The sequence below is a fragment of the Galendromus occidentalis genome, unplaced genomic scaffold, assembly GCF_000255335.2.
Source record: "Galendromus occidentalis unplaced genomic scaffold, Mocc_1.1 scf7180000077484, whole genome shotgun sequence".
NCBI classification, from domain to species: Eukaryota; Metazoa; Arthropoda; class Arachnida; order Mesostigmata; family Phytoseiidae; genus Galendromus; species Galendromus occidentalis.
Genome location: NW_003805472.1, coordinates 2072098 through 2096656, shown reverse-complemented (window position 1 = coordinate 2096656; position 24559 = coordinate 2072098). Strand labels below are relative to the sequence as shown.

Here is a 24559-nt window from a genome sequence, read left to right as displayed (position 1 = left end):
CGCTCCATAGAGGGAAATCCATTCGAAACTATCAAGGCGTACGGCCATCGCTTTTGATCTCGGCCGTTTCCGGGAGAGACACTCGATACCTTCGTTCGAGGGCGAATGGATGGGTTTTTCGGATGAGCTCTCCATGCACCGACCATCGAGAGAACTATACGAGAAGCATCTCCGAGACTGACGACAGTGACCGAACATTCGTTCTCTCTCCGGATAGATCGATAGATAGAAAATGGATATGGATTAATGATAATGAACTAAAGTCATTTTGTACTCACGTCGGGGATTGGGATTTTTGGGAAGGTGATATCGACCGATGGCTCGGTTCACTCGAGCTATCGCGTCCCCTGACAGAACCCGTTGAACTTGGCGAACTGGATTCCGATCCAGAATGGTGTTGCTGCAGATGCTGCAAGTGTTGTATCTGTTGTTGTTGTTGCTGCAACTGCAACAGCTGTTGGTGCTGGTGATGGTGATGATGGTGTCTGCTTCGACGCGAAGGTCTTTCTGTCCGACCTCTACGGGTCGCGATGCCGCCGTGGCCGATGTTGTTGTTGGTGTTGTTCTGGAGGGTGGTCGTAGTGGGGGTCGTCACGGAAGCGGGGGATCCTCTCTTATTGTCTTCGTCGCAGACGCCTCGCTTCAAGTTCGAGTGTCCTCTAGAACGAAACGACGAGTTCGTGTCGTCCTCATTGTATACTCCTGATCCTTGTGAGGCTCTTCGCGTTAGATCTCCCTCTAGGAGACTGCTACTGCTGCTTATCGATACTAACGCCGAAGTCCGAGCATCTGCCGAGTCGGCCGCGCCGCAGCCAGCCGTCCGACTAGGAGACAAACTAGTTACAGTTGCCGCCGCTGTTGTTGTCGTCGTAGCAGCCGTCGCCGCCACCGGCGTCGACAGCAACATTGAGCCAGCTGATGCAGATGTTGACGATGTCGTCGACGAGAGCTGCGTTTGCCGTATCCGACAACCCGAATCGCTTTTCGGCGTTCCTCCCGATGCAGCCGAAAACGGGCTTTGAGATCCACAGTTTGCTGTGTTCTGGCTTGTGCTTCGATTGTGCGTCGAGCTGCTGTTGCTGCTGTTGTTCCCCCCACCACCACCACCTGCACTACCACCTCCGCCATCTGCGCACGCGTTTTGGACATTGCTGCTGCTGCTACTGCCGCTGGTGGCGATCGCTGACGTTGATCCAGTAGCCGGCGGTTCATAATAGTCGGTCTTGAGCACCCAATCCTCCAAGTTGTTCTCTGCATTGTGCGCTTTGGCTGCAGATCGGATGTCATTAAACGATACCGTACAAGTACCATGGCCGTTCTCGTCGAGAAGTTCGAGAAGCTTCACGTTTTGCACTTTGCCATACCTGCAAGGGAGAGGGAAATTCATGATGAGACTCATCGAAGGCATGACGACGTTTGCTATGAGGCTTTGCGTCACGAGCGCGTCACCGCTCGAGGTTTCCATCGATGGGCTTCCATATATTATGCCTAGTACATGTGGATCGATAGAAAGCAGCACCCAACGTTACGCTGCACTCGGTTCTCTCTCCTCCGTACGAGAATTACTGCTGCTCGGGACGTTGTTCCGAGTAGACTTGACCGTTGATGATCCATTCCCCCCCCCCTTGATGTTACCCTCGGATACATATATTTATTCTCCGTGTCTGTTGTAGATCCCCCTCCGCCTTGGTGCGGATGTCAACGGTTCTCGTCAACGATGAGCGATTCGTTCCCAAGCTAAGTAAGGAATATGAGCTCGAAAATGTAGTGGAGCCATTATCGAAAAGTCCGTTGCTCACGTACATAAAATCAGAATCGCGAAATTGCGAATTCGTCTACCTAGAAGACCAATGAATGAATGTTTACGGAAAAAAACTTCGGGAGAATGCTCGATGCGGCTCCAAACTCCTGCGAGCGCTGTCCTGCATCGGGACACTAATGATTCCATCGGTCATCCGGCGGGATGGTGAGTTCGACGCAAGAACCGTCGGCGGAAGTCCCCTAATTCCAGATCCTCAGAGGGCGCCTCAGCAACGATACCTCGGTGTCGAGTCGAATACTGAGGTCACTGAACGAGGCATCCTCCGCATACATGGCTCGAGTTTTGAGGAAGGGACGAGGCAGCGGAGAAAATGTGGGCGACAAATGGGCCTCGACCTATGGGCCAGCAAACAAGGTTCGGGACGAATGACACAATCGAGAGAACATTCACCATTGTTCCGCGCGAGATAATGTCAAATCCTGCGCAATCTCGTGGTCTTTAGACGACGGACCTATCTTTTCGGTGGACGGAATTCGCGATTGACGGACAAGCTCTCTCACGGTCTGGAGTCCTTTTATCAAGGATGTTTCATGCTTATGCGTGCCAAGGTAAGGGCACGCTGAGCGCTCCACGATCGGATCAACAGATTTATCATCGCGTAGGAACGATTGGACGAAGGAGATTTCAGTCTAATCGAAGGAAACTTCCGAATCCGTCTAGTCGGAACACTATCCCGACAAAAGTCCTCAACTGCTCTCGTGGAGCAATGAATATCCACAGATAGACAGCAAGAGGAACAAGACAGGCCCGTGAGGAGCGGCCCGGCTCCGCGACCGGAGGCTCAATTTTCAAGGGAGCGTCTCGATCATGAGCCGATACCATGAGGCGTCCCGGCATCGATACTCGGCAGCTAGGAGCTCGCGATCGAATTGGATGCCGATCATCTCCGGGAGGGACCTTAGTGGTATGATCCCTCCAACTCGATAGCTCTCGACTCACGAGCGCGTTGTTCGGTGGCGCTACCAATTTTGTCGCTGCTGCGTTCCATAATGTTTTCGTCGGAGCATAACCGCGGCTACAGTCGTTGTTGATGTAGCGCAGGTTTCCGGTGTCAGTGCCGCAGGCCTGTCTCCATATTATTTCCTCTCTGATCATCATATTGCCTCGTGGTGGACGAATTCTATCAACGATGATGGCAGCAGAGGACGATCGCTTCGGTCCTGGTTCTTATTCAGCCCGAGCGGGACCATCTAACCGTCGTCGGAGGATCCTGCATCCCGGACGGGCATTCTCGAATCAGACTCCCACATCGAGGAATGACCCGCGAAAAAAATGCTCGATTGTCCACGTCTCGAGCGATTGGTCTTCGCGATTGGCCCATTGGACGTGAGTGTTCATGATGCTCGAGAAATTCAGCAACAACTCATGAGTATGGACCGAATGGGAGCCGCTTCGACCGGAGAGCCTCCGTCGCGTATTTCTGCGTCTAGAGTTTAGTTGGGGCGGGAGCTGTTTTATTTGCAGTAGGAGGAATCGTCGCTGTCTCACTCAGTCGACGGAAGGAAAAACCTTCGGAAGGAGCGAAGTCGCGGCTGAGTCTGTTGAGAGGAAAAGGCTTTTTCCTTCCCTTGCTTGTGATGGTAGTTGCGTTGGTACTGCGGCGTTAGTCCCCTTTCTCCATGTGAGTGAGTCTGTCTCTGTGTGAGCTGGCTGGCAGCAACGTTCTCCTTCGAAAATAGATCGTCCAACCATCCGAGCAGGAGGAGCGACCGAGTGAGCGAGCGAGCGGGCGAGCGAATGAACGAACGAACAAACCAACGAAGCAAGCCAACCAACTCCTGTGCGTTCGTCCCTCTTGGCGCAGTCGTTGGTATCGACCGGGCGGCAATTTAGCGCAAGGGAGGGTCTGCTGCTGCCGCCGCCGCCGCACCACCACCACCGCCGTCACGACTACCACCACCGCCGGCAGCAGCAGCAGCGGCACTCGTCGTCCCTTGTCGATCCCCAGGCCCACCCGTCGGTCGGCCTGCATTCCCGACGTCCTGAAGCCGGTTTCCTCTCTCTCGCCGCCGCCGCCACCTCCGATGTTTCCCGATTCCGATGGCTCGAGCGTGCGGCGGCCTGGCGGCCAGGACCAGCCCCTCGAGCGGGCCGTTCGCAGAATCTTTTCATGTTTTAGCGTCGACCCTCACCAGGGTCCTGGCTCTCATTGGCCGCCGCCGTCTACTGCAGAAGGGGCAAGCTCCGCATTGGCTGTCGTCCTGGAAAGGGTCCGAGGAGCGGGAGGAGGACCGTCAGCGAGGCAAGTCCGTGGCAAGACCTGCCGCGGAAGATAACCCCCGTCCGGGGAAAGGAATCGCCCCGCTCCCCGAAAACAGCCATTCTCCTCTTTCCACAGCCCATCCCGCAGTCCCTTTGACTGCCTTCGGTGTTCGTCCCTCCGACGTCCCCTACCTCCTCCGGTCGTCCCTCCGACGACGTCCCTTTTAGTATGAAGCCAACGGAGAAGGGCAACCTTTTTCCCGCGTTGCTATATTCTCGCTGCCGCGTCCTTTGTCCCAGTGACGGCGGGAGCTCTTTCACATCCTTCTGCGTTCTCTATCTGCTTTCCCCCTCCCTTTCCCCGGCAACAACCCCCCTCCCGGCGCTCTACCACCGTCTTCGCCGGCAGGCCGACTGACTGACTGAAAGCCCTGCGCGTGTGTATAGAGTCCTGTGCAGAGCCTGCGTTACGTATCCCGATCCGACCCGGCACCCTTCTTCTACAGACTGAAAATATTGTCCTCACGTGATGAAACATCAATGATGTATCTTTTCTCCCTCGCTCCGAGCGTGAGGGTCCCTGTGGGTTTGCCTGTGTGTCTCTTTTTTTTTCCGTCACTCCTCTCCTCCCTCCTCGCTTCTAGATGGGACGGCGGCGGCGCCGGCTTTAACTAGAATACTGTTTCAGAAAACATCGACGCTATGGCCGCGACGGACCGGCGAGACAGCCAGCGAACGGAGAAAAGGACGGGTGGACCATCGCTCGGCCGAGTAGTCGTTTGCACAATTCGACACAGAGAAGCTCCGCGACGATGTTGACCGAGAGATGCGAAGGCAATAGCGACTCGTCTTACTCGTCTGGCGATCGGAGAAACGACGTCGCCGTTCGATTCAATAGACGACGGGTCGAATGACGTCCTGGAAAAGCGGATGCACAGCACGCGCGCGTTCAGAGACGCAGACCGCCGCGACGACTCCCATTGTGATTCGTCGACTGACGCGACAACGATGACGATATGTTCGCTCTGTTTAATCTCGACTCGGCCGTCTACCGTGTTTGTTCATTGTCGAGCGTCGACATTATTTATAACACCTCGCAAAGCACAGTCGTATGGCTCGATACTGGTTGACGGAACGAAGCCGGTACGTCTTCTAGCTGACGCCCACGTCTCGTTGCCTGGATAAATTTCGATTCCCTCCGAGGAGCTCGTCAGTCGATGAGTCGCCCTGACGTTCTCACTCCACCTTCCGGATCATGGGAGCGCTCACTTGGTACTTCGGATTAACAGATCGATCCGAACCCACAAGTATATACCATCACGGAAGACGAGACACGAGAGCCAAGCGTCTGGTTTTAGATATTCGGATACGTCGGTAAGCCACACGGAATATCCGAGCGAGTCGATGTTTACCTGGACCCTCTCTAAATCCCAACCCGACGATTGGGAGTGACTCGGGAAAACTCGCGATGATCAATGAATGCTATCCCCGAGGATCGGATCGCCTCCTCAGTCTCATCGGCTCATTCGTCTTGGCTCTTCTTCGTTCTATACTTCAATCAGAGGCAAATCATCGAGGCGGGCGAATCAAGCCTCTCATTGATGCCCTCCACGAATCCCTCGGCGAGGGATCCGCCGACGGCCGATCTGACTGGGCTTAATTCAATCGCGTATTGATAAGTCCTCGACTCATAAAGCTCACGAGGTATGCAATCGAGATGCTGATCAAATGCGCAATCGATCGACATCGAGGACAGTAGGGACTGCGGGATAGAACACCCCCGCCCCTCCTCGTTCCATCGGACGCCGAAATATCTCGGAACGTGCCCGATGTGAATTCGAAATTCTCTCTACGCACGCAGTCGGGGCGAGTCGTGTTCGGTGGGGGCTCTGATGTTCGCCGGCTGCAAAATCGGCGGATATCGATTGGACTCAGCCGTCGTCGGAACCAGGGCCCGATTCAAGGTTGAGGGGACGAACTTCAGGGTAAACCCAATCGGCAGTCGTTCACGCAAACTTCGGTCGGGCGACTGTTCAAACACGGCTCGCTTTCCATTAGTGACAGCCACGACAGTCGGACAGCACTCGGTCAATCAGAGCCTTCCATAGCCCTCGGAATCGGAAATTCTTCGAGACTCTATTTTGTCTCAGATTCATCGGCCGTAGCGCGAGCACGTTCAATGGAAACGGGAGAACGCTGACGCCGTTTTTTCCGAGAGGCCACGTTCTCCCCAACGGGCAAGACAAATGATAACATTGAAGTGGCTCAACTGCTGCCGATGACGCGGCGAGCCGCCGCCGCCGCCGTCGAAAGTTCAACGACCAAGGTCATCTTTGCCCATATTGCGATCCTGGACATAAACTTCCTGGACGACGCATAAAAATATCGCGGACCCTGATTCCAGCAGACTCTCAGCGCGGTCACAAAGTTTCCAATCCGTATGAGGAAACGCTGAATCTTTCGATTTCGGTTTCGAGGTAACTTTCGGAATTATTTTCCTGGATAGGGAAGATATACCATCATCGATGCTCGGGTCAGTTGCCGTCGTCAACCCCTCCGGGGTTCCGATACGGAGCCGCGGAAAACTCATATATCGATCGTAAGTCGTTCGCAAGCACATCCATCGCATGCATGCTCCACAGAATAGATCCAAGAGCTGCTCAGTCGGATCCGGCGCGAAATCCGCGACGCCGCGCCTATGTCAGTTGGTATCCGCCTTCGATCCATGTATGTATGATGATGGAGGCCATTAGAATTTATGATGACGTCGAGCTTGAACCACGAAACCATAGCACGCTGCATGTGTGGGTCTGGAAGCGACTCGTACACAGATCGAGCCGCTACGGCCGGGTGGAACTACGGGTTGGTGCGACGTCGATGTTCGGACTCCACGGTCCGCCTATCTGACTGACAAATTTCGGGCTTGATGCCCGAATGCCTAATCAGACTGCGATATTTTCAGCTTCGGCTAGGAGCTTTCTCGTAGAATGCACCGCGAGCGCTGGACGTTCCGGTTGGAGGACTCTGTCTCTCTCAAACGAAGATTCGGGAAAATGGCGCCGGCGCTCGGGGAAGTTGAGCTCGCATTGGAAAACTCGAGACGATGAATTTCGATGATTCCAATGCATCTCGGAGCGTTTCAACTCCAGGTCATGGTACAGAAAGGTACGGACACGATTCAGAACATCATTGCGGAGTCAGAGGTACGTTCCGTTTTTCGGGGAAAACACCCTTGGCAGCAAGAGTGACCCTGGGTGAGCCGATAATAATTGTCGGAGGGACGTCCGGTCGTAGAAGGTACCCTTGCTGTTTCCGAGTCCGCGAGTCGCCACGACCCCCAACTAGCAGGGAGATACCAGGGTCCCACGGTTCCGTAGCAGTTGGGGTTGGAAACTTTCTGGAGCACCTTGCAGCTTTCCTCGTTCGCGATATGAGGCTGTGCGATAACAGCAACGGTCTACGATCGAGCGGGCTCTTATCAATTTGGCTAGATCGATCGACACGATGATGCATAGTTAGCTCACACAGCAATTGAGCAGCCCTTCTGTTCTGGCTCATCGACGGGCCGGTTAGTCCGAAATGTTGAAAGTTATTCAAATTCGCTAATCTAGAACTGGTTCAACTTGATTCGATCGCGAGAGATGGAACCGAGACATTTTCCTCTCCGTCTGAAGCGTCGATCACTACGCTGCGGCTCGGGAGAACCAGTTTGTCGAGGGAAACGTCCGTCGACAAGACCGCAGACCGGTCTCCTGTTCTCGGGGCCGAGATAATAAAAGAGAGAAAACATCACAAGCGCTTGCCATAGCGACACCAGTCGGCGTGATCGTCGAGCATCGGCACGCACACCTTGTCGAAATAATACGTGATCTACGAAGTTCGCGATAAAATCGCGATGCTCCAGCCCGCATTCGGCCTCATCGTGACAATGTCAGCAGAGCAGAGGGCGGTATTTTCAATCGCGGATTCTCAGAGGTCGTCGTGGATTCTGAATGACGAGCTCGTAGAATCCTCAGCTCTGGAGCTTGGAGCCTTTCGTATGGAGCACTGCATTCGGGCCTCGATCATCAGAAAAGATCTCTGTCTCACTCGGAGCGAGTTCTGCGCTAAATGTCACCTCCGTCGTTCGCGTACGTATCGGTGGTTGCCATTGTTGGCACAGCGATCGACGAAGTTCCTTCCGTCACGATCATCACGAAGATGCTGATGATGATCGTCGTCGTCTCCATCATCATCATCATCATCAGCTGAGTGCTGGGTTACACGGACGGTAGTCAGTCTTGCTGAACAAGACGGGAACGATCAGCTTCGTTGAAGTTGGCCACTCGCAAATAAACGGGAGACCGGGGGGAGGAAAGCCGAAATTACAATCGGGCGACTAAACTGTACGACGATGACAATCCATTCATGCGTCTGGTGCCGAGGCACCAAGGCAGCGTCGGATCAAGGTTTTGACGAGCGTCACGAACCCACGAGACCGATTTGTTGTTTCAACAAAGGCTCGCAGAGAGGAGGAGAGAACAAATTTGTCAAAAACGGTTGTCGCTGCGATTGATGGACCATGTAGTACAATCGATGGTCTTTCGTCGACGTCGCCTGTCCCTCCGTGAGTCGCTCGCGACTCGCCAAGCAGACCGACTCGTTTCCTCCCTCAACGACGGCACCAGACAGAGCGACGGCGCACCGACCGATCGTCTGTCTGACTGACTGACTGACTGGCTGACTGGTTGACCGACCGAGGGATGGACGGACAACCCGCAGAAAATGCAAGACGCAGAAAAAGAGCATCGCTGGTCAGTCAGCCAAGCAGCGGCAACAAAAAAGAAAGAGCCGCTTGCTAGGCTTGGTCGGTCGGTCGGTCGTTCGCTTGCTTCGCTCGCCCGTTTGTTGTTATGCTGCTGCTGCAGCAGCAGCAGAAGTGGTTTCGGCACTTTCGGCAGCGGAGGTCGACGCACCAGCATCGACAGCAACAACGACGGCCGCTGCTGCTGCCGCCGAGCAGAAGACGAACCAGCAGAAGCAGAAATCGAGCGACGACGCGTCTGAACGTCGGACGAAGAAGGCGAAGGAAGTCTGCGCCACGCACAGAAAACCCAGCTGCTGACGCAGCAGACGAAGGAATAGAAGAACATCCTTTGCAACTTCGCTCATGACGGTCATGATGATGATGATGGTGATGAGGATGGAGGAATAGAATAGGATGGGAGAAGGGCCACGATGGACAAACAGCGCTAAGAGCATGACCAATGCGCAGGAAGAATAATAAAACTCGGCTTCAGTGCTTCTGAAATGCATGCAGAAGACGAGAAATTCGCGTCGGCGGACTCTGCTCGACTCCGCGGAAAGCGGCGGCGCTGACGACGACATAGTTCCTACGGTTTCGCTCAGATGTCGTCCACGATTTAGCTGGGTCTCACGTCCTGGCACGCATCCACTCCTTCTGCTCGATTCAGGCCGCTCAAAGTCATGAGTCATGAGGTTTGCGCCTTCGCAGCCGAGCCTATGGGGTTCTCTCGGAGCGTCCCGAGATCGCAAGTATACACAAATATACAAAAAGTACAATTATTGTGCACAAGCATTTGTAAAATATATTTGATGTGGGCTCGACCGGTAGTTGGGACAGGGCAGAGGGATTTCGGCGGCTCTTGTGAGAACGTCACAAACGCCACCCGAAGTGACGTCCGACGACAAATAGGAGGAGACTCACTTCTCGCATCTGTCAGAGATGGGATCTAATTTTCTCTCCGAGGTTCGACAGCGTCAAGCTCGTTAGCGTGCTAAATGACTTCCACGACAGGTACGAGGGTCTCCTTTGGTCAAGTTTCACGGAATCGCCGACCAACTTCCACGGAAGGAGAACACATGCGCCTGCGTCGGGTCCGCCGTTTCTCATCGCGAGCTCGTTTTTCTCACAGAGAAGCCGCGAGCGCGCGTCATAGGTGCCGTTCTGCTTAGTCACAATTTGTTCCGTCTTTGTTTCTCTTTTTTTCTGCTTGTTGTTGTTTTTGTCTAGCGCGGCCGAACGTGGTAATGATTCGGGATACTGGTTCACCGGTCGCTAGCTCAGCTCGCTAGCTGGTCAACTGGCTGGCGGTTCAACTCGGCAAGCCAGTAACTGACCGCCCGGCCGGCCGGCTCGGAGAGAACATAATTACAAGCCGGTCGGTTTGCTTGCTTGCTTGCTCGCTCGTCCGCTTGCTCGCTGGCTCGCTGGCTGGCTATTCAGCCTACACAAGAGCATTACTAGCGGGCGAAGACGAGATGAGAAGCGTAATCACCAGAACGAAGCTAGCCAGAACATCATCAACGGCATCAGGAAAGGTTTCACGTGATTACGGATCCCAACAATCTAGAGGTCTCCCTGCGATGCAAGAGCTGCCTCAGTCGTTGATCAAGAGCTTCTCGTTGTTGTCCTTGGTGATCTCCTTCTCTAAGGTTCGGACTATTGTTCTCATCGCCGCTCTCTCCGGAGATCATCTCCTCCGCTAGCCTCTGTTTACCGTTGTTTGCGCTACCGTAGCAGGATTTTCGAGCACAAGGCTCGGATACGCGCTTTCCTCGGTCCCGGATTCAAAACGTGAACACGCGAATCGAGACAAGCCTCCTTCATCGATGAAGCTAGCAGGAATTTACGGATAACCTATGAATACCATGAACCATGAGAAATAATTCATGGAAACCGAGGTCATTGGCAAGCTCGATACGGTAAGTACGTCAACGACGGACAGCCGAAAATCCTGGCTTTTCATCATCGACTTGGCCACCGTCGCTGCTGACCGCTGCTATTATGTTACTCAGCTGGCAGCTGGGGGACGCCGAAGTCATTCCTTGACTCTTTATGGACAAAACTGCTGCTCTGCTTTGCCACTACGGTCACTAGATCGCCGTGCTGTCGACAACAACAAGCACATCGTTACTGCTGATGCTGCCGAAACAAGAGCAAGGAATAACAGCCGGAGCAGAAGCAGCAGCACCAACAACAACAATAATACTCAATTCGTTATCAACGACCACGTCTTCTGCGTCAGCAACAACATTTGCATCCGCAAACAACAAGACACAAAAGGCACGAACGACGGCGGCGGAAACAACAACAACGACGGAAACTAAAACAACAACAACGGCCATAACATTGCAATCGCTCACGACAATGAAACCAGTCTGGAGTTTCGTTCTGCGTCTCCCGCGAATGCTCCCGTCCCAAGACAAGGGAATGTGCCCCGTGAAACTCCGCCAAGCTTTTTGACCCCGATGGAATCTGCAGAGTCCCCTCTCTCCGACTTCTCAGGGGTCGAAGTGAGATGAAGCGGAAATGTTCCGAGTTTCGAGCTTGTTCTAGGAACTGACCCGGCTCAATGGGGCAGCTGTTCTCTGCGATCTCAGTCCTGGGCACTTTCCACAGAAAATTTCCGCGGAAAATATTCCATGGGATTCACATTCCCATCGGACGAAGCTACTCGAGGGCAACCTCCATCGGATGAACGATGTATCTTCCCTGGCTCGCTGAAAGCTCTGGAGACACTTCCAGAGAAGAATCAAAGACAGTTCTGAGTCAATACATATCTTCAATGTTTCTCCAGTCTTCAAGGTTTCGCTAATGCAAACAACCCCTCGCACCGGCTCAAAAGGGACGACAGTTGTCGCACCCTGAGAAAACACAAAAACAGAGAAAAAAGCATGATTCTCCGTGTTCGCGGCACAGGAGATTCGCGATCGCGGACCGACGTCCATCTCGCTCGAGGCTGGTATCCGCAGCCGCTGTTGAATATTCTCCGGTCACGTACTCGGACCGAATGAGCCTCATCCAAGCACAATTGAGCCATTGCTCGTACACCGAGCTCGATCTGATCAAGGAGCCGATCTCAGTCAGAATCCATTCTTGACTCCGATCTCCTACCGCTTCCCGGGAGACGGAATCGAAGCCTTGGAAAGAGCGGGTTCCAAATACCCGGAAAGAGCTGAAAGCCATTGGCCGACTGGACTACACCCTTGATTGAAGTTTCGGGGGAATAGACCCTGCTATCAAATCCTCTTTCGCGTCGGAACTCTCCCTTCGGGAACTACGCCCGAGTCGAATTATCCTCATCGCCAATGGATGGTCCGAGAACTTTCGATTGAAGCTCTGAATGTTTTCCGAGGAGTAGTCGAATGGAGTTATTCCTTCCGTTCTTCTCGCTCTGAGCTCGGATGATTGCGGGTTCGTCCGCATGCTACGATCCTCGAATGGCCTTCATCGCCTTCCCAGAATGACAATACCCTCCCGTTCGCTAAAGTAATCGCCGCAAAGCTCCGAGGAATGAGGTACATGGACACTTAAACTTGCCGACGTCAATATTCCGTACATAGCAGGACCGCGTAAATTACTGGTTGCATGGCGTACTCCAATCGAGATCGAGTTCGTACAGGAATTTGGATCTCTTACCTGAAAACGAAATGAGATCATTAGAAAATTTAGCTCCAGAACGACCTTTGGCAGAGTTTGTCCACGAACGCCGGCTCTACGCTGAGAGGAGTTCTACTTCCGATAGACAGATAGATAGATAGATCTATCAATCCCTTTATCAGGCCCCGACCGATCGACGAATCTTTCAACGAATTCTCGGTTGTATCAGCTGACATCTGTTCTCAATGGGTGTTCCTATGTGAGTGCGATTCAATCCTGGGAATCCATGAGTTCTACTGTATTTTATTGCTTAGAGCATGCGTAGTTAGCAACAATCAGATTCGTGAGCTGTTCCCGGGAAACATAAGAGCGAAGAGAGAAGGTCTCTTATTACTGGTAAGGAGTAATTAGTACGAGGTGGAGACTTTCGCATAAGTCTCACTACGTCTTCAGAGAGCGAAGAATCTGATAACGATGGAGCTCACAGCCAGTCCCTCTCGAAGCGCGACCAGAGCATCCCTCGACGATATTCAGCCGAGAATTGATACTTCTATACATGGGGCTCAAACGAGATTGATAGTCGGAATGTCTGTCGAGACTCTCTCTAAACCCTATAATTCCTATCGTTCGAAACTGTCCCCAGACCGTATCGGAGATGACTCCTATCGGAGTCCTTTGCCTCACTCAGGGAACCTTCCTACTCTACTCAGTGCAGTTTGCTTCCTGGCCTACCGAGTCGCAAATGCGTCTTCACGTAGTCAAACAGTAATAAGTTATCATTCGAGAAGGTTCAGGTCGGCCCCCTTCCTCATTACAGGACCCTATTCCAATGTCCCTAGCCAGATTCCGAGCCTCGACGAAGCACTACGCGGCTATTGATCACGAAAACAAGCGATCGATGTAACGCATTGACATGGGAACGAGCCATAGCAGTAGGCCTCGAAAACACCTGTCCCGGAACGTCGACGTCGGCAGAAAAGCGAATGTCCATAAGATCCGCTGAGAGCGACTGTCATTTAGGATCCCGCTCTTTCAAGGGACATTACCATCGTGGCTAGCTGTGTCTTCGGAACCTCTGTCAAATGTCGACTTGCGTCTCAGGAGGTTCTATTGCAGAGCGCCGTGAGCTGTGACCTTGAGAACCGTTCTAGACCTCCGTCGAGCTGAATTCGATGCAAGTTAAGCAGTAAGAAACAGTGTTGATGTTCAAAAAAATACGTCTCGGATATCTCTGACTTCGCGAAGGTCCAACGTGGAAAAGAAACATCAGGGTCGAATGCATCAGTCGGCGACAAGACGCTACTCAGCGGAAATCGAACAAGAGACTGATCCGATTGAGGACCAGCTGGCCGATTGTGCAACCAGCAGCTCCGGAGGCTTTTTTGCTCTGCTCGACAATTTCGACAGACGACTGACCAACACGGTCGGCGGCGGGACCACACACAGCCCCGAGGTTACCCTTAATTGTACTCATTCGAGATCATCAAACAAACAACCAGCGAGGGCCGCTCACTCGTACACATCGAGTTTGTGACACAATGTGCACTTTAGTTAGCCATGTAAGAGTGTCCGAGCGCGATACGCATACATATCATCAGCGAGTTGTAGGCGTTAGCGATCGTGATGACTCTCGCCGAGTTCGTTCCAGCGAGGGACTCGGCGGCGGGCCGGCCGGTCGGTCGGTCGACTGGCAGGCTGGCTCGAACGAACTCCACCCTGACTCCTCCCGCGTATATTGCTCAATTCTCCAACGTCGTGCAGCATCGTTAAGACAGCTGGGAGGACATATTTTAGTTGCTGAATAAAGTCGCTCCACCAGCTAGTCGAGCACTCGGGCTTCCTTACTACACTTGACCAGGGTTCGAGGCTGTTCTCAGGTGGTAGGATCCCGTTTGACCAGGATCGACTGACCAACTAGTAGATCCCCATTGGGTTCCCGTTCCCGCGACAACTTGTTAGCTGAGACCTTGTGAAGGTAATATTTCCCACAGAGACAGTGACAAGGTCGCGGAGGACGCACGGGGGGTTCCCGGGTGCACTACTTGGGGTATACAGGACGCCTCGAAGGAGCTTCAGCTTCAAAAAGCTCCTGACGGGGCATCTCTCTCCATGTTCTGCCTGTTTGGCTGCCTCTCCTGACGGACCGGACAAGCTCTTGGTGACAACATCATCCCCGTCAAAGTCGTTCTCAAGTTCGCCATCATGCCTCAATCAGAGAACTCATCAGGCAGACGAGGGAAACGAGGGAGAGAATTTTTCGCTAACTTTGAGGTCCTGAAATCTCGTGTTCCACGCAGCCGCTTCTAAGCAGAGAATCTTACTGGATACTGTCGACGAAGCTGATTCCGACGACCCAGAAACGCTTCGAAGATTGTCAACAGCAGCGGCGCCACATCACCTCGATATCTCGCTCTGTGATGAAAGAACGGAGGGGAAACTTCGTAAATCTTCCAATACGGTCGAGCGTCGGTCCGTTGCATGGCCCGATTTTCGAAGACCGACCGACTGGACGGAGCGCAAGCGTCTCGGAGCTCTTCGCTCACCATAACAAGCGGGCGGACGGACGAGCGAGAGAGAAGATCGAGGATCAGAGGAGCGGAACACTTAATGTAATTAGGCACGTCAGTCCCTCACATCCAAGAACTCACAACCGACTTTGATGTTCCGAAGGTTTGCTCCTCGCGAGAAAGGTCAACAGATAGAGCGACAGCCGAAGCGAGCACTGTCCTCAAGAATATCCTGATCATAATTCATAGGATAGTTGATCTACGATACTGGGACTATAGTTCTCCTCATAGAACGAGCTCCCCACGGCCCGAGGATCATAGGGAGTTGTCTTTCGCAAGCTGATATGCACGGAAAGGTTTCCATTGCTCTCGAACATCCATCATCACTTCGATATCCAGCTCCGTATGCGGTTCGATGTTCCGTCACCGAGGGGGATTTATCTCGAGATAGGTTTTCGCGGAGGAATCGCTAGCCTCAGCGCCCTCTAACTCCGTGGAATCTGGAGAACTTTTCCTTTCTGCCCCACGTGCGGAGTCAGTCCAGCTCCTCGACGTGTTTCCTGTTTACGAAATTTTGCATCCGAGCTCCGTTCGCTCTTCTCCGAGCGCATCAGCCGTGGCATTCCCTCGAAAGACGAAGCTTTGGAGCTGGCTGATGGCACTCCTCTCTAGGCTGAGGTAACAAGTAATCTGCATTTCTGCCTGTCCTCGGTCCCACCGACGTGGTGCTCTTTCTATGCGAGAAGCCTGGATCAAGAGGCGTCGGATCGCTTATCGCTTCACGCGAACTAAGGAAGATAAGGAAGGGATACAGGAACTCGAAAGGCGGTACGGAGAGATCGAACTACGGCAGGCGAGAGCGCCGAGGATTCAACGGCGCATCTCGCAACGGAGGGAACGTGGTTTGTCCCATTTGCCGAACTTATTCGAATGCCTCCCCGCTGGAGAGACAGGGCAGAGACTTCCGAAACCCTTTCCAAAGGCTGTCATCCATTGCGGACCCGACCTCCTCTTCCCTCCCCGCTTTCTCCCGGGGGAGGCAATGGGGGATGCCGGGGACGAGCGCAGGAGGAATAAAAATAAGCGTATGATTCCAGGTGTTTGGAGTATTCTTAGGTATTTGGGAAAGGTCTCTCGGCTTAGATGTTCGTACGTGGTTTAATGGACGCAGCGGGCTGCAGTCGGCGTTTTTTCTCTGCTTGTGAGGATTTAGTGGGAACCACCATATGGACCATATGGAAGGGAGTTGAGGGCGAAGGAGGAGGGTCGCTCTCCTGCGCAGAAGTTCTTCCCGACGCAGGGTTTCATGGTTGGGGTGCAACATCCTCCAACTCTCCAACCGAGACGCAAGACTGGCGCAGTCTCCGAATGCGTGATCTGCCGTCTTTGATCTTCTTCCCCGTATTTCTCGGGAAGCCTTCGTTCTCCTCCTTCCGCCGCCGGGACGACGGGGGACGGAATCAGGTCGCTAGCCGACTCGGAGTCGGAGCTCAAGAGTTCTCTGAAGGCTGCTGATTCCCCCGCTCTATGTCGATAGAGCCATGAGCGGCGCCACGGAGGATCTCGAGACTAAAAACACCGGGCAGAGAAGGAAGCGTTTTTGTTAGTCTCTCAAGAAGCTGCTTCCCTCTGTTTCTGCGATTTTCCTTCGGAAGGGCAATCAGAACAAAAGAAGGAATACAGAAAGGGGAACAATGATCTTTCTCGAAAGACCACCACCACCGCCGCGGTGGATAACAACGACCTCCGCAGCAGCATTGAATCGACTAGGAAACTGACGATGAGCAGCGTTTCCGAAAGGCATATCTCGCTCTCTCGGCGTTCTGGATGGAATGAACGAGTGCGAAGTCTCCCAAGCAGAATATGCGGAATGGAATCACCAGGAGAATTCCATTCGGTTCGTCCCGCGCCCGAACTTCGTATCCAGGGCTCTGGGATTGATTTCTGTGAGTTCCCCTCGGCGGGGGATGGTAGTTTTCCTCTGAGGACAGTGGCGGAGCTGCCAAAGAGCTTACGAGGGGCTTCAGCTCGAGGTTCATCCGGGAAGAGCAGACTCTGACTAGGGACAATGAGGAGTGAGCAAACAAAAGAATAGATATCACGGAACCTCAAGATGTATTTGCAGTAGCAACGCTCTACAACAAAGCGACAATCAGCCACTTGATAAGTGAGCGATATTGTAGTATCACGTTACATCGCTGGGTCGGTCGGTCTCTCCGTCAGTCAGTCAGTCTGCCGGTTGTTCGGTCAGTCCGGCGCTTCCAGTGACATCCAGTGATTCTCATCCTGTGACATAGTCGAGTATCGGCAGCCAGTCCGAGAGCTCATGGCAAGTAAAATGCTTTGGTGATGTCGACGATGCCTCTGTCGTTCCTTTCTGCAGCTACCGGCTTGCTTGCTCGCTTGCTTGTTCGTTCGTTCATTCGTTCGCCTGCTCGCTTGCTTGCTCGGCGAAGAGGCGATACCGACCGAGTTCGTCCCCTTTTTTCGTTCTTCTCTGTGCGGCTGCTGCTGCCGCTGCTCCCGCGCGGCCGATACGGAGCGTCCGTGGTGTTCGTCCCCCCGCTCTGCGAGTGGTATCGCCTGCCAGCCAGCTCAGCTCGTTCGCCATGTTCGTTCGCTGGCTGGATGGTAGGTTGAGCCAGCCAGCCAGCACGCCAGCCTCCATACTCACAGACAACACTCACACAGAACTCGGCTGATGGTGCGTTCGCTCGCTCGCTAGCTTGCCCGCCGCTGCGTTGGTTGTGATGGCGGTGTGAGAAGCTGCTCCGCCGTCATCGTCGTTCCTGCTGCTGCTGCTGCTGCCACCAAAGCGCTCTCGTCGTTGTCGTCGTCATCATCATCCTTCTCGTCGTCGTCGTTGCTAGCCTACTTGGCTCGTCCGCCCGCCCGCCTGCCTGCCCGCCAACAACTCATAGAAGCTCGAATGAAAGAACGACCGAGCGAATATCCGACCAGTCTGGCAAGCAGCGAGTCGCTTCCTTCCTTTCTCTACCTACAGGCAACCACCCGAGCAACTAAAGTAGCCAGCAGGCACACTCGTCCGCTTGCTTTGAAGCCTGCCGGCCGTCAAGCTTCCAACTTTTCAGGAAATCGTCGTTTGCCGCGAAAGACGAAGTAAACACCATGGATCCAACTACCTACTATTCCGCGAGCGGCGATGAGGTTCGAATTCCGCCGGATGGTCCCATTCAAACCATCGCATACGTATCTGTCTTGGACGGGGATGCACAATTCGGACTGGAGTTCTCTCAGGAACAATATCCCTACGGATCCTGCGGACCGACGGAACGGCGTTCTACGTGATTGCGGCATTCGACATTTGCTAGGCGTCGAACTTGGCGACAATGTAACAGCCTTGGTCTTCCCTGATATCCGGGTTCGTCTCCCGGCTCTTGAGGATCTCCCATCTCAAAAGACACAGGATTACTGGGCGATAATCCTCTACACGTCCTCGGTTTTATTCCGCCGTTGATAAACGGTGAGGATACTGTTTTCAGCGGTACAGGATCACTCAGCCATCAGCTCGATTTCATTCATGTATACGAAGGCCCGGGACGCGGCTCCGGTCGTAGGGGGTTGGAAATGGAATTCGCACATCTCTGATTGTCGTCCTCCGAATCCCTTCTCCAGCAAGATGCGTCGCGTTCGAAATGAATCTTACGGTCGTCCATCAGTTTTTAGCTTTTTCGATGGCGAGCAGCTGAGCGATCGCGATCTATTCCGCAGTCGGTGCACAAGAGATTCCCTTCCAGATAAACGCCGCATGAGGATGTAGCGAGCAGGAGATTCCTAGAGCAGCAGCGAGGGTCGGTGGGGAGTCGTCCTGAGTGAAGCCACCACCGTTCCTTCCCACTGGTTCGCGGGGAATGGGATTCCTTGACGGAACTCCTCCAGCCTCTCGATTAATCAATGTCCCTTGGAAGGGACCATTGGTTCATCGCCGTTGCGTTTCGCAGCGTAAGCAGCATCACGTGGAAATTGCACGGAGAGAGGGGCAGCGTCGTGCTGGATAGAGATGACGTCTCCCGAATTGAGTCTATTCAGTACCTATTTCTGTTGGCTTCCCTCCGAAAACTTTTCTGCATTCGAAGTCACCGCTGCGAACTACCCTTCGAATCTGCCATGTTGGCGATTTCACTTCACCGCACCGCCCCAAAGTATTCCGCATAACTCGGGTTCCTCCGAGACCGGCGAGGGAGTGTTCTGGCGGACATCGAAACACCGAGCCGGAATCTTCGCTAAAAGCGAGGCAATGAGCATCCTCCAGCCATGAATTCTGATAATCGTCACGATTGAGCCCTCGGCGACTAGGCGAATCGTGAGTATGATTGGGAGAGCTGATCGTCGGGCGTTTCGTCTCTAATGATCGGAATGACCCTCCCGAATGTTCACTTAACCAAAATAGATCGCTCCTCCTTTCTCCATAGAATCTCATGATGACTGTTCCCTACCTTCGCCGTCATATTTGTTTATATCTCTGGAATCTCCGGAACAGAACACCGCGGTCACTGTTCTGGGTGAAGCTTCCGCCGCCGATAATAATCCATCTACCTCCTCTCTCTGCCTTAGATAGTGGTAGTTCACCATCAGAATCTCAGCGATCGACTACACCCCTTCTGTGGCGTTATTTTCATTCGTCGTTCGACCGTCTCGCTATCTCTGGAAGCTCCTCTAGAAGGAGAGATGGTGGCAAGCAAGAGTCATTGTAGTCTGCTACGGCCTATCGCTTCCATCCGTTCATTCTGAGGCTCCTTTCGGTGAGACGGCCGACTGGCGTCGGGATAGACATCCGAAGAGCAGCGGCAGCTCGAATGCTAAACAATGCTTTCGATGCTACCACTTGCTCACTTCGAGCATGCCACTCAAATCGTCGTTCGCGGCGACACCGAGCAACGTGGCCCGACATGGCGGCATAGCAAGCATAACCACGGCCGACAAACGCCAACAAGAGCAATCAAACGTTCCTAGATGACAATTGTCGGAGCCAAGGCAGGCCAGCAACATGCCTCCGAGCTCAGGAGGATTGATCGCTGCCTTCACGGAATGGTCAGGGTTCTGAACGTATCCTGATCAAATAGGTATCGATGAGAGCCATTGCTCGGAACTCGGAACGTTTTCAAGGTTTGACGTTCGAAGCCGGGCTGATCTCGCTGGCCATCCGCCCCCCCCCCGACTAGTTTTCCTCTGGCGGAACAGCATTTCAGTCCACCTTCGCACGTCACTGCTGCGCATCCGTTTCGGAAGAGAAAGCGTCGTGGCTCTTGCATTGGACGTGAGGCTGAACGCTGGCTCGAAACATTTCGACGCAACGACATCTGGACCGGAAAGATCCGAAGTCACATCGTCGATGGTGCAGCTGTCGTCGCTGCTGCAGATGCTCCACTCTCAAGATACACTGCAATGAGGCATCGACACGAGGCTCGATAAGAATCGTGCGCAGATGCCACGGTTTCAGCATTTCCCATGTGGATACATATCCAGTAAGTACCCATGTCAGTGAATCTGATATTTGTTCGGCCGCAGCTACCATGTCAATAATGACGACTGTCGCGAACGTCGTACTGTAGCTTTTCTCCGATGGTCGACGAGCGGGTCGAACTTGATTTCTTATGCGAGCACATAAAAAAAACTCCATCCACGACATTAATGTCGGCCGGCGGCATCCCACGCGACGGCTACCAAAAGCTTCGGCGTTTGCGAGATTCGCTTCTCTGCTTGAAGGGACCCGATGTCGACGTTCGCAGCATGTTGTCGCACGGCGAGGATCTACCGATTGGCAACAGTATCAAGAGCCATCGTTGTTCTCCAACTGACCGGAGTGAGCAAACAAACAAACAAACCGAAGAAAACGCATCTGATCAACGGAAAGGAGTCTTTCGGAATCGCTCCGATGGCGTCCGTCATCTCTAGCACGTAGTCGGGCATGGCTACGAGTGACTCAGACCACGAGGTCCGCCACTAATTCCGTTTGTGAAGCGAGTTCGGCTTTTAAGCCGACACCTGACCAAGGTTTCGCAACTGTGGCAAAGATTTCCGTCTCTCCCTTTGGTTGTCATTGTTCTCGTAGTGAATCGTCGAGTCATGGACGATCAGTGCGTTGTGCACCGAAAGCACTGGCTTGCCTCAGAAGATGTCACCAGCCGCCATTACGACGTCCCGGATTTCGGTCTTTCCGGATAATAATTTTTATTCCCAGGGCATCCTAGTTTATTATTAGGCTTCCGAGAATCTCAACGGACGCATCGTAACCTTGACGAGGCAGCGCTGCACAAGAATATCGCGGCGTGCCTCTTCGAGAATGGAGGACTCTCTGTCAGTCAGGGTTTACAGACGCCTGACCTCGCGCTTGTTCTTCTTGTATTCAATGACAACACCGAGTTTCATGTTTAGCGTATCCTGATCACTGAGCTCGTTCGGCCGTGACTCCCTCGCTCCTCTCCCCCTCCCCCAATCGAAACTTGATTCGTAGAGTCGTGTTTGATGCCGACCGAAAGGAGTATATAATTGAAGATGCGTGAGCTTCGAGTAGTGTAATTCCGCCGAATCGTGGATCAGTGCCTCTCCCACTCCCTGGCTTCTTCTTACTCAACTTTTATTTTTCCCCCAGCCAGACACATCTAAGCGACCGCGCCACTGAGCGAGCCAGACGAGCGGCTTTTTCATCTAAATGCGCAGTGGGATCTCGGCAACGCCAGGCCAGTGACGTCGTCACTGCGGCTCGCATGTCGTGGATCAGCTGGCACAATATAGCTGACTAACATCCACTCGCTCACTTACTCACTCGCTCGGAGCGAGTGAGCATATGAGCCAGTTCGAACGCAGCTTGGTCATCCATGCAGGGATAGACCCACAACAGAGAATGGGTCACCGCTTACCGTGGATGAGACCGACGACGACTGCTCGGGAGCGTTTTTCGTCAGCGACATCTTACGACTTCGGCCAGCCCTCTAAGGGGGCTGCTGAAAGCAAAAGCCAGCAAGTCTGTGACCCACAGCGGTGACTCGCGATGACGCCGCGGCCGCGTGGCGTTTCTTCGACGTTGAGTTACCACGCGAAAGAGCGAAGAGTCCACCAGCCGGTCGGCTGCTCGGTCGGTTGGTCGCTTAGACAGAACCGAGAAGCGAGCGAAAAACGAGACGAAAACCTGCCGACGTTGATGTTCTTGATGCTGCCGCGGCTACTGCCGAGCAAGGACCATTCGGAATAACGAAGAACAGGACGACGTTAAAGACGAAACGAGTTTGGTCGGGTCGTGGCCTCACATGAGCCGTAATTAAACAACGGCAACCAGAGGAAAACTCTCCCCGCCAACGAGGAGATCGACTTCACCCCGATCGCAGCAGATTGATGAGCTCTGAATCGAATTGCCGGAGTTCTGCGAGATGCTTATTGGTCAGAGCCGCGGAGAGCAAGCCTTGCAATTCCAGCCTATTCGTTTTCTGGAAGCGGCTCTGCCGGACGCTCGACGTAGGCTCGAGCAGGAGCCCGTGCTTCGCCCCCCGGATCGGGCTCCGCGCTGGAGTCGCTCGATCGTTAGGGAAACATCGAACCAGACGTATTGTTTCCCCGCTCGTCCGACGTCGCCGGATGGAAACATCAGATAACGAGGGGAAATCGAGGAGGATGAAAATTCTGACTCAGACACAATAGTGGCTCGAACAGATGGTGAGGCAGATGGAATGGATGAGAGTTATTATCATCATCATCGTTCTCATCATTGTTGTGCGTGTGTGACGCTGCAATTAAACGCCCAATCGTTGCTATTGTTGTTTTCTCGTATTCCCCAGGAACGCCGCAAACACCTTACCCGCCGTACTCCTCCACTCAATCTCGGGAGGCGACAGCAGGGTATCGTCGCTCACTATGGAGGGGCTTGACGCAGGAATCGACACTTCCCGGGAGTTCCCCGGGGATTATCTGATGCTGTCTTCCCAGAAAACCAGAGATCATTGCAACGCCTGTTTCCTTCTCTTGATTCTCCCGTTTTTCTATTCCTCGTATTTTACTCTCAAGCCGTGGTGGTTCCTCCTCGTCGTTGAGCTCCGTATGACTTCCACGGTACGCCTGACAGACTCCAGCTGCTTGCGCAGAAACGGCACAGTCAGGGAGCAACAATTAGTAGTCGGAGTGAATCTACACCACGTCGGGGACAGTTTTTCCTGTCCAGCTCCAGCAACTGTTCACCTCTCCGATCCACCTCTCTGTCGACGAGGTTCGGACGGTGTGGACTCTAAGGAATTCCCGCATTCCCTTCAGTTGCATGTACGTATATTTAGACGGGTATTCGTGGGATTTTCTCTCGCGACAGAGTATCCTGTCGAGACAGTTGTAACTCGCAGCCGAGAGTTTCTCGTGCTGTTGTCGGTCGATCTCCGAGAGAGTCCATTGAGCGATTCTAGCGAACGAAAGGATCTAGATTAGAAGAGGTCGCTCTAGTTTCAAAGTTCTCTCTTCATGAGTTGGCGTATTCGCTTTTGACGACGGCGATGAGTTTCTACTCGGTTGGTGATAGAGGCTCGCCGTAAGAAGCCGGATTCATATTAAGCCATCGTATCCACGTGAGGGTCTCTGAGGTTATCCGCATGTTGGTCTTTGCGAATGCGGTCGCTTCCTAAAATTTACCACAACAGCAACAACAACAACAACAGGAGCAACTACATCAACAGCGACTGTCACAAGCGACCGAGTGCAAGTGCTACGCGGCGCCGTCGAGAAATGACGATTCAAATGATGGTGGTAGTGCTTGCTTCGTCTGTTGACTGCTGAATGGCTGGTGTTAGATAGAAAGAGAATCCTCCTCACAGGCGGCGGACTCGTTCGCTTTGCCGTGCGCAGCCAGTCAGTCAGGTCATCAACCAGCGGAACGGCCCGGCCGAGTCGACTTGGTCGGCTCAGCTCGCCCAACACAACTCGCTCGCTCGCTCGCACACAGATCGTCCGACAGAAAAAGCTGCAGCAGAATCACTAGCAGCGGCGACGGCGGTGAGCGAGCGAGCGAGCGAACGAGCGAGCGAGCAACGAAGCCAGTCGGGACCGTCAGCATCAAACTAAGCGTCCTACGACCGAGCGAACGAACAGCCGAGCGACCGACCGAACACAGAAGAACGCCAAGCCTGCAGCAGCCTCCGACGCGGAGCCGCGGCAGCGAAACGAAGAAAGCCAAAAAAATGCCAAGCGCCAGAAATGGCAGGATACATTCGTCGCCGTTTGTCTGCCGCGTAGCTCATCATCAACTCTCTTCCATCCACTGTCGAATGTAGTGATCGCAGAGAGAAACAATTCCAGCAACAACAATCGTTGTTGCTGCCCGATGAAAGCTAGTCGGCATTACGCTCACTCAATCACCGCGAGAATCATCAGACTGAGCTAATCACAAACTATGCGACGAGAGACGATGGCTATGCTACTAGAAAAACATCAATACCCATCAGGTAGAAGATCATCGAAGCCATATATGACGTCATGTGTTTTAGCAACAATCACGCTGGCGGCTAGGCTAAGTAAGCCGATCGACACGGCCAGGGCTACGGCGATATTGCTATAGCAACAATAACAGCTGCGTGCGTTGTTGTTGAATCAGTTGCTCTGGAAAGCAGTATCGCGTCGAGCTAGGGAACGAGGGGAATCCCCATCATGGCC

General features: G+C 53.4%; 1 protein-coding gene across 1 annotated transcript in view; it reads right to left on the bottom strand.

Moving 5' to 3' along the window:
* The window catches only part of spen (spen family transcriptional repressor split ends), a 52552-nt gene that overhangs the window by 15676 nt on the left and 12317 nt on the right, over positions 1-24559 (bottom strand). Inside the window, exon 2 of the mRNA XM_029112121.1 lies at positions 279-1364. Coding sequence (XP_028967954.1) covers positions 279-1364 — 1086 coding nt within the window. The remainder of the gene's footprint in view (positions 1-278; positions 1365-24559) is intronic.